General features: G+C 34.3%; 1 protein-coding gene across 1 annotated transcript; it reads left to right on the top strand.

Annotated features, from left to right (window-relative positions):
• The first annotated feature begins 21 nt into the window (after nucleotides 1-21).
• lipia (lipase, member Ia) lies at nucleotides 22-17,224 on the top strand. Its single transcript, XM_048166220.1, has 12 exons — nucleotides 22-162; nucleotides 493-694; nucleotides 2,909-2,972; nucleotides 5,772-6,142; nucleotides 9,378-9,486; nucleotides 11,815-11,916; nucleotides 12,093-12,182; nucleotides 13,714-13,881; nucleotides 13,968-14,057; nucleotides 15,040-15,148; nucleotides 15,250-15,423; nucleotides 16,894-17,224. The coding sequence occupies exons 2-12, from the start codon at nucleotides 671-673 to the stop codon at nucleotides 16,976-16,978; spliced, it is 1,386 nt and encodes a 461-aa protein (XP_048022177.1). The 5' UTR covers nucleotides 22-162; nucleotides 493-670; the 3' UTR covers nucleotides 16,979-17,224.
• The last annotated feature ends 124 nt before the right edge of the window (nucleotides 17,225-17,348 follow it).

Below are 17,348 nucleotides of genomic sequence, written 5' to 3'. Positions count from 1 at the left end.
ATTTTTGTCGGTTGATGCTGCACTGTCATGCACTCTTTTTATAAGGATGGTGTTTGGTTTGTCGTGATGAATAGTTGAATTGCGACAGCGCAGTACCACAGCGAACCACTAGATGTCGATATCGCCCTTAAAATATCTGGACAAAAAGTGTCATTGAAGAAGGTAACAAAACATTAATTTTGAAATTTTGTTTGTAATCTGTATTTGGATTTAATTTAATTTTTCATATTTAATTTTCTTAGAGTCATTTGAAAAGCTATCTTTAATAACAATGCCAGGTATAAATGTATTATTTATACTATATTGTAATATATAATATATTAATTATATATACATTGATTTATATATTTAATTTGATAGTTTTCCAAAGTTATTTTGGTCAGCCAACGTAAAAATAATATGCCCATGCAGTCTATCAGTGCCTCAAAAATGTTTAATTCAGTGTAAAGTCACAGCAAGATTCTTGTTGAGTCCTGCATTTTATCACAACAGGTACGACACACAATCGGGATCAGATTTCAGGAATGTGCCACCTGTAGGTGGAAGTTTGTAGGATGGTGGGTGGAGCAGTAAATGTCAGGAGGAGTTGCTCAGTCAGTAAGTGTGTCACCTTACTATTTCCTGGTGTCTTCAAATGAACTATCAGCAACCCTGACGTTTTCAGACATAAATGTCTGGTTACTCTTCCAACATGGTAAGATGTCTCCTCATTTCATGTCAAATATTCCTTGTTTGCAGATAATAACTGCTCTTTGTTTGAATATACTATGTTTATGTCCACTGGTGATCACCTGGCTACAGTATGTTTGTGTGATTGTTTATATTAGTGGTTTGTCAGACTCAGAGCATATTATATTGTGTACAGTTGTTTTAACTGAGAACACAGTTAACAGAGAACACAGAAATATTAATGTGATTTGTTTTGCTTGTTTGGGAATACTTGTTTGGGAAGCACATTCTTATACTCTCCCTATGACAACAGGTTAAAACCAGTTTGTCTTCTTTTCAACGTTAGCTGCAGAGTGTCTGAGATATGCACAAACCCACAATGACTTTCTAAAACACAGAGACTGTCTGTTTGAGCTGATGTTCAATGGTGTGGTTTTCCATTTACTTCTATGGTTTTAATGCTGAGCTAAATATTTTTTTGTATCCCTTAACCACCTAAACCTGTTCTTCACACAAACCTTCCTGCATTTTAAAATCACTATATTATAGTATACACTACCAGTCAAAAGTTTGGAAACATTACTATTTTTAATGTTTTTGAATGAAGTCTCTTATGCTCATTAAGGCTGCATTTATTTCATAATAAATACAGAAAAAACAATAATATTGTGAAATATTATTACAATTTAAAATTATGGTTTTCTATTTTAATATACTTTAAAAATGTAATTTATTTCTGTGATGCAAAGCTGAATTTTCAGCATCATTACTCCAGTCTTCAGTGTCACATGATCCTTCAGAAATCATTCTAATATACTGATTTATTATTAATGTTGGAAACAGTTGTGCTGCTCATTATTTTATAACCTGTGATACTTTTTCAGGATTCTTTGATGAATAAAAAGTAAAAAAAAATATCAGCATTTATTTAATATAGAAATCTTTTGTAACATACACTACCGTTCAAAAGTCTGGGGTCAGTCTTTTTTTTTTTTTTTTTTTTTTTTTTTTTTGAAAGAAATTAATACTTTTATTCAGCACGGATGTGTTAAATTGATAAAAAGTGATAGTAAAGATTTATATTGTTAGAAAAGATTTATATTTTGAATAAATGCTGGTCTTTTTAAACTTTTATTCATCAATGAATCCTGAAAAAAGTATCACAGGTTCCAAAAATATATTAAGCAACACAACTGTTTTCAACATTGATAACTGAGTATCAAATCAGCATATTAGAATGATTTCTGAAGAATCATGTGACACTGAAGACTGGAGTAATGATGCTGAAAAAAGAAAGAGAAATAAATTATATTTTAAAGTATATTAAAATAGAAAACCATAATTTTAAATTGTAATAATTCACAATATTATTGTTTTTTTTCTGTATTAATTATGAAATAAGTGCAGCCTTAATGAGCATAAGAGACTTCGTTCAAAAAATTAAAAATAGTAATGTTTCCAAGCTTTTGACTGGTAGTGTATACTATAGTAAACAGCTGTTTCTAAGCTGTTTTCCTCATGGGAACTACAGACTAGGGTTATTGTTGTTAATTAACTAAACCTAAAGCTATAACATATATATATATATATATATATATATATATATATATATATATATATATATATATATATATATATATATATATATATATAACACAAACATAAACATTCACTGAAATAAAATAAAATTTATTTCAGCTTATTGTCAAGGCAAATTTTCTCAGTTTCATTAGTTTATGCTGAAGTACTAAAATAAATGAAAACTAAATAAACTAAAACTTAATAAAAACTATATAGACATTTAAAAAAAAAAAAAACTAATAAAAATGCACAAAAACAAAATTACTAAAAGAAAACTAAAATCTAATTCAAAATATTAACTAAAACTATAATAGTATTTTAATGATACTAAAATAATAAAAAGAAAAAATGATACACACCCTATTGCACAGTAATGAGTTTCATTGAAACTGAATGTGAGTGTGCGTTGGGGTCACTGGAAACTTATGGTTTCATTATGAGCAAAATACATGATGCGTGGTTTTCCACAAAGAAATGCCAAACAGTGTTATATGGCTCGTAATGAATAAGAAAGCAAAACAAGTTTGCAACTCTGCTCTATAAACCCATTCGCACTGTAAAGTGAGAAAAAAACCCTGCTAAGATGAGAACTGTGAAATCCGCTCTTAGACAACAACACATTATCTGAGGTTTTTGTCATGCTTTTTTCTCCTTGCAGTTCTACAGGACGTTCTTCTTGGGGCTCGTATATGTGACGCTGATGTTGTTTGGCACTTGTAGAGGTAATGTTGCAACAAATGTTTAGTTTTATAACCACATGACATTTTTCCAAATGCTTACACTTCACCGTGGTTAACCATTGTGGCTTAAAACGCCATGAGACAATCAGCTGTGAGAAGAAAAAAAAAAATACAGTTTCTATATTACTCACAGTGGATGTTATCTCACTTTTGGTGGGTGTTACTTTATAAGTTCTCTTGAAATGTTAAAATAATTCCATGTGTGGGCTCCACAGATGTACTGTAGCATTATTCTCACTTTTCCTGTAAACTCAAACATACGTGCACACCTTTACCACTCATTTTCGTCTGCTTTTAAGTGTAAATGTAAAAAGAACATATGTTAGGCCATTTGTAGACTACATTGTATTCCTTTTGGGTGTCTCTCTTATAAAACAGTAGGACCGCAGTACATTGATGGTATCAGATTCCAGTAGTACTTTGATATCCAGTGACCCTCAGAAGTTCTTGGACACATACGCCAATACCATTGCTTTCAAAAACAACATGGAAAAGCACTAGCATGTGCTGGGAGATGCTAATTGCTTTGATAAGCCACTTTTTAAAATTAAGTAAAGTTATAGTTCCAAAGTAAATTTGTGGATTAAAAAAAGTCAGTTCCCTTCAAAAAAAAAGTCTTGGTTTTCTGCCCAAAAAACTGAAAAACTTGACAACTTTAGGGTCTCAGTTAGTCTCACCCTTAGCCTGATGCATATGGCACACAAAATTGGAGACGAAGTCATCATCTGATTGGTTGAATTCTATAGGATTTCTGGGAGACGTGTGTGTCACATTCTTTCACAGTCCGCCTTAAAACAAAGCCGATGTGAAGCCAAACCCCCTCATGGAAGAAAAAAGACATTGTGTTTACAACTGTGACAATGAGCGCTTATCAGCATCAACTAATCGCTGGTTTTTCAAGAGTATGTGAAGTTTGCAGCACCATTGTTGCAGTAAACTTGTACGATGTTGTTGACTGAATAATTTACTAGATGCACGCCGGTCTGTTATCATTGACGCATCGATTGACTTTATATTTTCAAGTCCCTAAACATGATGTGGAACACAACAAACTGTGATTGGTTGCTTTACATGTCGGTCAGAAGGCCTCTTGGGCGGTCCCTGGCCAATGAAAGCTGCGATGGAGTCCAGACCTTCTGCCGTCAGTGTGATGTGAGAACAGTTTCCCCGTGACTGATAGTGCAGTAAATACCATAGACTTTACTTATGAAGCTATTACAAAATTATTCTAAAGAAATTTATGGAAGCTTGTTTCCGCCACGTAAAAAACTCAAATAAAAAGGTAATTGCACTCTTATCTCACAATTCTGACATTTTTGCTTGCAATTGTGAGTTTATATCTCACAATTCTGACTTTTTGTTTGTTCGCAATTCTGTTAAAAACTCACTATTGCGAAAAAAGTCAGAATTGTTAGCAATTATAAAATTGTAATTTTATAACTTACAATTGCGAGTTTATATCCCGCAATTCTGACTTTTTCTTAGAATTGAGATATAAACAAAAAATCTGAATTGTGAGAGAGAAACACAATTGCAAGGAAAAAAACGTCAGAATGATGAGATAAAAAGTTGCAATTACCTTTTTAAAAAAAAAAAAACTGTGGTGGAAATAAGCTTCCATTCTTGTGCTGTCCAAAAAAAAAAAAAAAAACCTTACAAAGCTGAGTTTTATTTTTAAGAACCGATTATATAAGAATTATATCCGATTCTCGCTCGTCTGTGTCTATGCCTTCTAGACAGACTGTCAGTCTGTGTATTACTAGTAGGGATTTACTCCTTCTGGAAGTTACGGCAGTATACCATTAAGTAGAGACAAGTGATTGTTTTTATGAGTGAGTCATTGAATCGCTCGCTTATCCGATGCATTCAAACACACTGACTCTTTCAGGAACGAAACTCCACTATGGTATGTTGCTTTGAGATGTGCGATGGTGGACTCAGCTTTGACTTTGAAGTGCTTTGACTTTTTCATTAGCAGAGGTAAAATAGACAAACTGGCAATATTGTGTCTAAAATGTTTTTTCATAGGCGAATTATGCTGTGGAGGAGGGGGGCAATAGGCAACCCAATGCCCGGGCTACTTTAAAAATCAAGAATCGAGCTGCTTTAACATTGTTGTTGCAGGTTGTTTTTCATGTCCGGGGGGTTAGCGACCCCAAATAACTTGATATTTATCCCCTGGAATGCTAATTTTACTAGGGGAACCCCGCCAAAAACGTGTATTTTACCACACAAAACGCAATTTTTACCTGGAGACCCCATCTGAAACGCAATTGGGCTAGTTTTCAGTAGCATTTGGGTGGGTTTTGTTGTGAAAACCTGGCAACCAAGCTGACCCCTCATGTTGACACAATAACACTGCATTTTATCAAATAACTTTTTAATTACATCTTTAATTACATAACGTATTAATTACATTGACTTGGCTGAATAGTAATCATAAGAAAGATTTTCAAATGTTATCGGAAAGATGATCAGAAATATAAATATTTTGTGTATTTTTAAATTTGATAATTTTTAAATGAATTACAGTGTCTGCAAAATAATTGATTTAGTAAATTAGTGATGAAAGCTTCACTGTATTTAAAAAAAAAAATAAAAAATCATTTGTACAAAATGTCAGCAATGGATCTCAGTCTCCTATGAAATATTTTGAATAATCATATTTTTAATCAAATGCATTGACCGCCATCAAAGTTGTATCTTGTATGAAATTGAATACTAAAGTTTTGTTTTGTTTTTTAAGCCAGCCTTGAAACATTGTTTACTTTCTCCCTAAAGCTCAGGAATGTGAGGAGATGACAGACCTTAGCTTTAAAGACTCCATTGCTGGGACGTCTTTGGATGTTAGATTGCTGCTTTACACACGGGCCAACATCTCCTGCGGTCAGCTGCTCTCCCACCAAGAGCCCTTCAACAATCCTCACTTCAACCTCAGCTCTCCCACCACCTTCCTTATCCACGGCTACCGCCCCACCGGCTCACCCCCAGTGTGGCTGTACACGTTTGTGGAGTTTCTTCTGAAGCGCCGTGACATGAACGTTATTGTGGTGGATTGGAACCGTGGTGCAACCAGTGTGAACTACTGGAAAGTCGTGAAAAACACCCGCAAGGTGGCTGCAAATCTTACTGAGCTCATCCAGAAAATGAAGGTAAATGTAAACATCCCTAGTACAGTTAGTATGTTTTTGATCATAGGTTGCACATACTCGCTGAGTAGGTACTTCTTCTGAATAAGTAATTACTTGTCGTTGTTATTGTAATGTGACCTACCAACATCACTTCAGTCGTTTGACTATCATTCAAATATCCTCTCCCGTGGCCTCATGGGATAGTAAAGTGACCACTTGATGTGCAATTCATAATCTCAGTGGAAGTAGTAGGTCATCTGGGTACTTTCACCTACTATTTTATGAGTACTGTGAATTCGGACACATTACTCTTTGCATACTGTTTTTCGCCTACAATATAGAATTATGTTATATACTATGAGTTCAGATCCAGCCAAATTCTGGGTGAGCTTACAGGAAATTAATAAGTGGGTGAGTCCAAATTGTTGGTGTGCTAGATGTCAACAATTATGCTATATTTAATTGATGCATTATATGCATTCCTAGACTCATTTAAGGCTGATTTATACTTCTGCGTTGAACCTACGCCATAGCTACATCATAGGCTGTGTGCATATGTAGCCTGACGTGCACCTCTCCAAAAATGTAACAAAACGTCAATTCTACATTGACCGCAAGCGCTGTGATTGGTCTGCTAGAACCCCTCCCTCTGGTAAAAAAAAAATCTACAATAGTGTTGCATTTCCGCTTGCAACATAACTACACTTCGATATTTAAAGGTGCCCTAGAATCAAAAATTGAATTTACCTTGGCATAGTTGAATAACAAGAGTTCAGTACATGGAAATGACATACAGTGAGTCTCAAACACCATTGTTTCTTCCTTCTTGTGTAAATCTCATTTGTTTAAAAGACCTCAGAAAAACGGGCAAATCTCAACATAACACCGACTGTTACGTAACAGTCGGGATCATTAATATGTACGCCTCCAATATTTGCATATGCCAGCCCATGTTCAAGGCATTACACAAGGGCAGCCAGTATTAACGTCTGGATCTGTGCACAGCTGAATCATCAGACTAGGTAAGCAAGCAAGGACAATAGCGAAAAATGGCAGATGGAGCGATAATAACTGACATGATCCATGATTACATGATATTTTTAGTGATATTTGTAAATTGTCTTTCTAAATGTTTTGTTAGCATGTTGCTAATGTACTGTTAAATGTGCTTAAAGTTACCATCGTTTATTACTGTATTCATGGAGACGAGCCATCGCTATTTTCATTTTTAAACACTTGCAGTCTGTATAATGCATAAACACAACTTCATTCTTGATAAATCTCTCCAACAGTGTGTTAGCTTTAGCCACGGAGCACTATCAAACTCATTCAGAATCAAATGTAAACATCCAAATAAATACTATACTCACATGATCCGAAGCATGCATGCAGCATGCATGACGAACATCTTGTAAAGATCCATTTGAGGGTTATATTAGCTGTGTGAACTTTGTAAATGCACTGTATTATAGTCGAGAGCTCGGGGGGGCAGGGAGCGCGCGATTTAAAGGGGCCGCAGCCTGAATCGGTGCATAGTTTATGGCCCAAAAATAGGCAGTTAAAAAAATTAATAAAAAAAATCTATGGGGTATTTTGAGCTGAAACTTCACAGACACATTCACAGACACAGACACATTCACAGACATACCTTAGACTTATATTACATCTTGTGAAAGAACATTCTAGGGCACCTTTAACAACTCAAGCTGCAACAAAATTCGCTGTCTATTTGCCACCAAAACTGCTGCTGCTTCTCCGAAAATGAACACAACAAGCTGCTTCTTCTTTGGCTTTTGCCTTGATACTGTGGGTTACACCATCAACATGCATGAAAAACATAGTATGGGACTTCAAGGTTCAATCCATTGGTTGTTGATTGGATATTGAGATGTGGGTGTTGCATTCGCAAATAAATGCAAGCTTGCAGATGATTATGGAGGGGTGGAGTTTAATTGGACTAAATGATGTAAAGATCTGGCATTCATCACTAGAGAGAAGTTTGTTGTTTTCACCAAAAGATCGAGTTATGACATTTTGATTACACATTACAAGGTCAAAATAAATTTTAAAGATGAAATCTAGACATTGTTTACAATAAAATCTATAACATGCATTTACAAAATAGATAAGGTGAATTTTCATTTCATCTCAACTTTGAAATTTACAATAATAGTGAACACAGATTTTTCAGTGAGAGTGCAACAGAAACTGATTGGCAAGTAGCAAACGGCTGTGATGTTCAGCTAACTGGCTAATAAAAAAGGGACTAGCCTTTCAAAATTTTAATAAGAAATACATAAACAAAGAACAGAAAACTTTAAGCAATGTATGATGCCTTTATAGGCAAAGAAAAAAAAACAGGCCATTTAATTCTAAGGTTCAGAGAGAGGGTGGAAAGTGGTCATGAACAACACGAGTAGGGGGAAAAAAAAAAAAAAACACATCTGAGCCCTTTAAGGTTCTGTGGTTATTGTTGTGTAGTCTTGCGCAATGGCAGTAGGTTTGTTTGTTCACGTGAAGCATACAGACATTTTATAGTTGTGCGTTAATCATTAACTTGCTCAAGTGGAGACTTGAATAAACAGAAAGGGACCTTATTTTAATGCAGTCCTTATGATGACATAATAGTCATGTTTGTGGTAGGTCAAAGTTACCTACAAGTATCTATGGCCTTGTCTTTAAAGTTGGCATTAAGCAGAAATTGTGGCCATCTTTTCTTTCCTATTGCGATGTATAGTTGAGTGAAACTGCTTAAGAAAATATAGGGTGGGGCTTGGTTTTGTTAAACGGGAATTGATTGGATAGTTGGATCATTGTCGTTTGCTAATTGCTCGAGTGTTTCATGTGAGTGACAGGTTTCTGAAAGGGAGGGATTGAAAGACAGAACTTATCATGTTTTCTTCTCTGTTGTGACATACTCTGAGTGAAATGGCTTTGCCAATTAGAAAAGATGTAGGACAGGACTTCATTTTGACCACTGGAATTGACTGGATGGATGAATTTTTTTATTAAAGATGACAAGAGCACATGTTTGTTTTTTGTTTTTTTAATAATTATGTGCACAGATAAATAATTTATAGTAAACACTGCAACATTCCATAAAAATAAGAATTGTCCATTTTTATTTCCATAGTGACTTTACCAAAAGTTATGGGAATCCCATTTAGTTGAATCATCTTTTGTGAGATTTTATTTTCTGTTACTTTCTCCCATATTCTGGTGTGAAGTACTCATGTGTGCATGGTTGACATTACAGGACAATGGGGCCAAACTGAGCTCCATTCACATGATTGGTGTCAGTCTAGGGGCCCATATTTCAGGATTCACTGGGGCCAACTTTAATGGTGAAATTGACAGAATAACAGGTAAGATTCATTAACTCGCCTTCTAAACCTTTAAGCCAGGGGTTCTCAGCTCTGGCCCTCGAGGTCCACTTTCCTGCAGAGTTTAGCTCCAACCCTAATCAAACACACCTGAACAAGCTCATCAAGTTCTTCAGGCTTACTACCAAAGTACCTTTCAAGGAAAGTTTCAAGGAGAGCTTCTAACAGCAGCTGCAGTGCAGCAATGACTTTGTCAATCAGCGATTGGCTCTTTTACTTAGAAGGCGAGACGTATTCCGCCATATTACGTGTTGCAGTTGAGATTACAATAAGTGTGTCCCAAAGCATAGTATATTGAAAAGGGTATGCCAAAAGTCTCCGAATGGTCTACTATTTCTGGTAGATTTTCGAAGTGTGGATCTTTGCACCCTATAACAGCTAATATTGCCCACAACCCATTGCGCTTTGGAGGAGGATTCGGTACAGAACTACAAACATGAATAAAAAGTGTTAAAAACTACAAACATGGCAGATGTGCACAATCAACGGTTAAGTAGAGAGGTTTAGATGAAGGGTTTGAGTGACTAATGACAAACATTTAACCTGATAAGAAATGTTTATTTATTGTTATCCATGTTATTTTTTTATAACAACAATGTGAACTTTTATAAAGATCTGTTTCTACTGTAAAACCAAATTTTAAACTAATTAAATGACATGAGTTAATTTCACTCAAATATTACTGAAAGTTCATTGGACTTAATAGAAAAAAGTTATGTGAACTCAAAATCTGATATTAGTAACCAGAACTTAAAATGACTGAGTTTCAGCAGATTTCTAGCTCCCAGCATGCTTTGCATCAGACTGTGAAGAATAAATTTGTGTTTTTGCACAAGATTAATATAGGGGGATATGTGTTAATGTTATTGTTTAATGCTGATATTTAGGTATTTAAAGGTGTTTCTGTGATGTTGAAGTTTTGAAGTTTTTGAAGTTTTTACCATCGTGGTGAAGAGTAGTGCCTGTAGTTAGGTCGAAGGTCGAAAATGGGCTGCAAAACTTCAAGGCTATATATACTGCATACAATTCATGCAAGTACTGTATATTGTGTTAGGCACTTTGATAGTTACATTTGCACATGCTAATGTGCTGATGTTAACTAACACTTAACCATAAAGATTGAGTTTGTTTATTTAATATTTCAATTAAAGGTGCCATAGAATTGACAATTGAATTTACCTTGGGATAGTTGAATAACAAGAGTTCAGTACATGGAAATGACATGCAGTGAGTCTCAAACACCATTGTTTCCTCCTTCTTATGTAAATCTCATTTGTTTAAAAGACCTCCGAAGAACAGGCGAATCTCAACATAACACCGACTGTTACGTAACAGTCAGGATCATTAATATGTACGCCTCCAATATTTGCATATGCCAGCCCAAGTTTAGGGCTTTAGACAAGGGCAGCCAGTATTAACGTCTGGATCTGTGCACAGCTGAATCATCAGACTAGGTAAGAAAGCAAGAACAATAGCGAAAAATGGCAGATGGAGCAATAATAACTGACATGATCCATGATATCATGATATTTTTAGTGATATTTGTAAATTGTCTTTCTAAATTTTTCGTTAGCATGTTGCTAATGTACTGTTAAATGTGGTTAAAGTTACCATCATTTCTTACTGTATTCACGGAGACGAGTCATTACTATTTTCATTTTTAAACACTTGCAGTCTGTATAATGCATAAACACAACTTCATTCTTTATAAATCTCTCCAACAGTGTGTAATGTTAGCTTTAGCCCGTTAGCCACGGAGCATAGCCTCAAACTCATTCAGAATCAAATGTAAACATCCAAATAAATACTATACTTAAATGATGCATGACGAACATTTTGTAAAGATCCATTTTGAGGGTTATATTAGCTGGGTGAACTTTATGCAATGTATTATACAGTTGCGAGCTCGGGGGCGGGGAGCGCAAGCATTTAAAGGGGAAGCAGCCTGAATCGGCGCATATTTAATGATGCCCCAAAATAGGCAGTTACAAAAATTAATTTAAAAAAATCTATGCGACAGAGCATCAATTAAAGACACAATATTATGATGTGATAGTATGTCCCAAAGCTTGTATACTCTTCTGCTGCACACACCTCTTCACAAAAAGAGTACATACTTTTTAGGGCGTAGCACTAGAAATTGGGATGCAGCACTAGAAAGTTATAGGCAGGTGGACCAGGGTTGGAGCTAAAACTGCAGGAAAGTAGACCTCAAGGGCCAGAGTTGAGAACCCCTGCTCTAAGCCATCATGAGTTTCAAGTATTATGATATGTTCAGCTAAATAAATTAGCGTCTTCTGTTCTAATCAGCGCTGGATCCAGCAGGACCAGAGTTTAATGGTAAAGATCCCAGTGAACGTCTAGACCCCACTGATGCCAAGTTTGTGGAAGCTTTGCATACAGACATGGATGGTGCGTTTTTCTCTCACATCAGGGTGGCTCTTGATTCGGTTCAGGAAGCGACACCCTAACAACCACTCACAGCTGTTTTGCATTGTGGCGGTGACATTTGCAAATGCAAACACCACATGCATAATACAAAAAGAAAGTCTAGGCCTAGTTAATTCATTGTTGCCATTGTCTTGTAGCATTGGGTTATCGCAATCTCCTGGGTCACATCGACTACTATGCAAACGGTGGAGCAGACCAACCAGGATGCCCCAAAAGCATCCTTTCAGGTCAGCTTTTATATCATTTTAATAATGTAACCTAAATGGAAAATATTCATTAAAAAAATTTGGTAACACTTTACAATAAAGGTCTCATTTGTTAACATTAGTTAACTTACATTGAGCAAAACATTTGTTACATTAGTTAATAGAAATACAACGGTTCATTGTTTGTTTATGTTCACAGTGCTTGAACTAATGTTAACAAATACAGCATTTGAATTTAATAATGTATTAGTAAACGTAGAAATTAACATTATCTAAGATTAATAGTCCATGTTAACTAATGAAGTTAACAAAGGAAACCTTACTGTAAATTTTATTATATATATATATATATATATATATATATATATATATATATATATATATATATATATATATATAATTTTTTTTTTTTATTTACAAGATTTTAATGCCCTTTTTTATTTGCTCACTAACTATACCTCTCTGAATTTTGTAATGTAAAGCAAATGAACATGTAAGCAATGAAATCATAATGATGCTACTGACATTAGTCGAAATAATATAGTATTAATAATATAAAAATATTTTAATTAGAGATGCACTGAGACTAAATTTCTATGGGGTTAAGGTCAGGCGAGTTTGCTGGCCAATTAAGAACAGGGATACCATGGTATATTCCGAGTGACATCTGCCGATTACAATAGCTTGATTTTCTGAAGGGAAAAAAAAATTCTCTCCCAACTAATGCTATAAACTGTACTGGGAACCCTCTTATTTGGTACATTACTGTAATATTAGATGTTAAAATTAACAATAGAGCCCAAACTATTATATTCAGTTGCTATTTATTTTCAGATATAATTACATTCAAATAAAAACTGAAATGTTTGTGTGAAACTTAGTTGCACATAAAGTACTTTTTATAAACACTTATAACATTACATGAGACATGATACTTCTCAATAAGTTGTACTGTATCTTTCAACATACCTTTATGATGCATGTTTTTTCATGCTATAACTCAAAGTGGAAGAAAACTAGCATTTTGCACTTCCGCTTGAACTGGGGCGCTACAGCGATCTGTCACATTTGAGAGCATCAAAACCATTTGTTGTTTGAATTTCCTGGTAAAGTGGGCAGAATTTGACAGCTGATATTTTGCTCTGGAGGTAACCAAGTACACAGCTCTTTGCCATTAATGGATGAGAGATGTGCTACAAATAATGTAGGTAACTTGGCAACCCTGGCTTAAACTACGGGTGATTTGTAGGGTCAAATATAGCCTGCTTTAACATTGCTATTTTTTTAACTGTTGATGTGTTGTTGTCGTGTTAACTTGACCTAAATTCAACACAACACATAGTATATATTATTTAATTATTGTACATATACTTGATAAGTTGCTCTATACAGCCTGTATTGTAACAATGTATGTATTTATACGCTGCAGAAGTCTAGTGTTTTATACGCACTAGGGTGTTTTCACACATTTGGAGCGTTTGTTTCGGAACCTGGTGTGTTTTCTCTCTAAATATCTCATTCTTCTTACAAAATTCTCTCTAATCTTCCACAGGATCACAGTATTTCAAGTGTGACCATCAGAGGTCGGTGTTTCTCTACATGAGTTCTGTGAACGGCTCCTGTCCCATTACTGCCTACCCCTGTGAATCCTACACAGATTTCCTAGATGGGAAGTGCATGGATTGTGGGATGTTTAAGTCAGCTAGATGTCCTGTTTTTGGTAAACTCCAAACACTGAGTAAACTCTGAGTTTAATTTGATTAATTGCCTGTTCTGAGACACGCATCATTTCATTACTTTGCCTAGGTTACGATGTTGTACACTGGAGGGAGCAACTGCTGCAGCTTAATCAAACAAGGACATATTTCCAAACTAATGAAGCTTCTCCATTCTGCAGTGAGCTTCTTTTTAGTGCATTTCGATTATATTCAACTATTATGGTCAATTTTGACCAGATTTGTTAATCAGCATTAAGATTTTTCCCCTCACTTTCACTAGTTCATTTTAAATGGTTGTGTATTGTGACATTTTTATAAGTATCATATAGTATATTCCATATAGTCTTTCTTATATGGTCCATGTTAATATTATTTTTTTGTTTTAGTCATACAGTATGATATACACTACCAGTCAAAAATGTGGAATAATTATGATTTTTTAAAAATGTTTTAAGACTGCATTTATTGGATCAAATATGGAGTAAAACAGTAATATTTTTAAAATAATATTACAATTAATGTTTTCTATTTGAATATATTTTTTAAAATAATTTATTCCTGTGATGCAAAGCTGATTTTTCAATATCACTCCAGTCTTCAGTGTCACATGATCCTTCAGAAATCATTCTAATATGCCGATTTGCTGCTCAAGAAACATTTCTTATTAGTATCAACGTTGAAAACAGCTGCTAAATATTGTTGTGGAAACAGTGATACTCTACCATTCAAAAGTTTGGTTAAGTAAGATTAAAAAACAACAACAATAATAACAACAAAAATATTCAGCAAAGATTAATTAATCTGAGCAAAATTGACAAAGACATTTATAATGTCACAAATTTCTTTTGAATTTTCTATTCATCAAAGAATCATTAAAAAAACAAATCAGCATAAAATAATGATATCTGAAGGATCTGTAATAAGTTCTTTTAAACTGTAATAATAATATCAATTAGTAATACTAACAATATTAGTGTTTTACTGTGTTTTTGGTCAAATAATTGCAGCCTTGGTGAGCATAAGAGACACCTTTTTTTTAAAAAAAAGCATTACTAAATGGTAATTATTTAAAAAAAACTTTTAAGTATTTTTAATAAGAATTTTGCATTTCAGTTGTTCTGTAAAACAGACTCTAATTATTAAATGTTTCACTCCATCAGAGTTTGGTTACAAGGTTGATATTGTCACATGGAACCAGAAATTGCACTGGGGATATTTAACAATTAAATTACATAACGGAAAGGAAGAGACACAAGTTGAACTCAACCAGTAAGTCCATGAAAGTCTCATATCTGACATGTATCTTTATTAAAGAGTAGCTCCAGATTCATTATTTGGGCTTATGCTAATGTTTCTCATCCCTTTTCCAGTAAATCCTTAAAGTTTGAGAGGTATGTGGAGACCAGCGTTCTTGCTCAGTTTGACAGAGACATCCAGCCTGTTAAAGAGATCACACTGAAGTTCTGTCCAGCAAAAGGACTCCGGCCACGCAAGAAACTACGGGTGCTGCACATACGCCTCACTCCTCTACAGAACAACCTCAGGTGTGTTCGTAAAATTCGCTTTGCATTTTGGACACTCTTAAAAATTAGGGTTCTTTATTGGCATTCATGGTCATTTCATTGAACTAAAAAGTAATTGTACTTTCATTGTACTTTTCATTTCAAGTGTGGATAACATTTAATAAATATTTTTTTTCATCAGGTTAGATATTGATTATTTATCACTCAAACCCCTTTATCTTAACCGTTCTGCTTAACCGTCGGTCTCGCACATCCGTCATGTTTGTATTTTTTTTTTTATACTTTTTATTCGTGTTTGTAGTTCTAATCAAATCCCCGTCCACAGCGCAATGGGTTGTGGGCAATATTAGCTGTTAAGAGTGTGCAGGGATCTGCACTTTGGATTCTAACCGGAAAAAGCAGACCATCTGGGTATGTTTGGAATACTCATTTCAACATACTATGATTTGGGACAAACTAATTCTATTTTCGAAAACTATTTAGGATGGATAGTATGTGAATTGGGACGCAGCACTGCTTTTAGAAGAGTGCATCTCAATAATTGTATTTATTTTTATTTAAAGGAAGGAGTTAATCTAAAATTCTGATTATGAACAGGGACTGAACCTGATCTATATTCCAAGAGTTCCAGACCCGATGATAGGTCTATGTGAGGAACAAACTGAAACTTTAGTTATTTGCAAAAAAAAAAAAAACGAAAAAGAAACGCTTTTGATTCGCTTTTTGTAAAATAAATGAATACTTCCACTAAGCAATTATGCATTAAACTGATGAAAAGTGACAGTAAATTCATTTATAATGTTACAAATATTTCTATTTAAAATAAATGCTGCTCTTTTGAACTTTCTATTTATTAAAGAATCCTGACAAACATTATCATGGTTTCCACAAAAATATTAAGCAGCACAGCTGTTTTCAACATTGATGATGATGATAATAATAAATGTTTCTTGAGCAGCAAATCACCAAATTAGAATGATTTCTGAAGGATCGTGTGACACTGAAGACTGGAGTAATGATGCTGAAAATTCAGCTTTGATCACAGGAATAAATTACATTTTACAATATATTCAAATAGAAAACAGTTCTTTTAAATGATAATATTTCACAATATTACTGTTTTCATCATCAAATAAATGAAGCTTTGGTGAGCAGAAGAGACTTCTTTTAAAAACATTAAAAAGTATTACAGACACCAAACTTTTGAATGGTAGTGTAAATGGTTCTTGCATCCCGAAATGTTCATCATTGACATTTCCCAATCCCGTGTTTGATGCCACAGGCTAGATTCAAACTTTCATTGCCAATATGAATTAAATCAGCAGTACTCTCAAAACGGAGCATTTTATTCACATGAATTCTTTAGATGTGAAGATTAAATCATGCTTGTCAATACACGTCTCAAACAGAATACAGACAAAACCAGTGTACAATTGACAGCCATAAAACAAATGGTTCATTCAACTAAATATTTGCTATGCTTTTCAACAGGCCTCTGTGTCGCTATGATCTTCTGCTGGAGAAAAATACAGATGTGACGTTCAGACCAATTCCTTGTGAAGACTCAAACTTTTGATCCAGACTCTCCTAAACGAGCACATTCCTGTCACAAGACCACTGCCTCTTTAAGTCAGTTACTGCCATAGCTGTTGTTTGTAGTCTTTAACTTAACATGATCTGAAGTTGTTTTTTTGTCAACATGTTGTCTTTCAGGGTTTGTCCCTTCAAAATTAAAATGTACTGATTATTGTTGTATTCTCTTCATGAAGGTACAGCTATACTTTGTTTTTATGTAATATAAATAAATATTTTTGTAAATATATATTTTTCTTGTTTTTGCCTCTTTATATCAGTCACAGTATTTATGGTATTACTTTAGTTTTCTGTGTTTTAACTTACAATCTAGTACCTTTTCTTGCAGGATTTTACATCATATGCTTCACTTC

Source organism: Megalobrama amblycephala, linkage group LG18 (genome assembly GCF_018812025.1).
Source record: "Megalobrama amblycephala isolate DHTTF-2021 linkage group LG18, ASM1881202v1, whole genome shotgun sequence".
Lineage (NCBI taxonomy): Eukaryota > Metazoa > Chordata > Actinopteri > Cypriniformes > Xenocyprididae > Megalobrama > Megalobrama amblycephala.
Note: the sequence above shows the minus strand (reverse complement) of the source record. Positions and strands in the feature narration are given on the sequence as shown.

Bases quoted from the DNA above. Each gene is read 5' to 3' on its own strand.
- lipia (XM_048166220.1), top strand. From the start codon at position 671: ATGTCTGGTTACTCTTCCAACATG. The intron at 2,973-5,771 runs GTAATGTTGCAA...TTCTCCCTAAAG, and splicing joins GTTGTTTGGCACTTGTAGAG to CTCAGGAATGTGAGGAGATG. The intron at 11,917-12,092 runs GTGCGTTTTTCT...ATTGTCTTGTAG, and splicing joins TTTGCATACAGACATGGATG to CATTGGGTTATCGCAATCTC.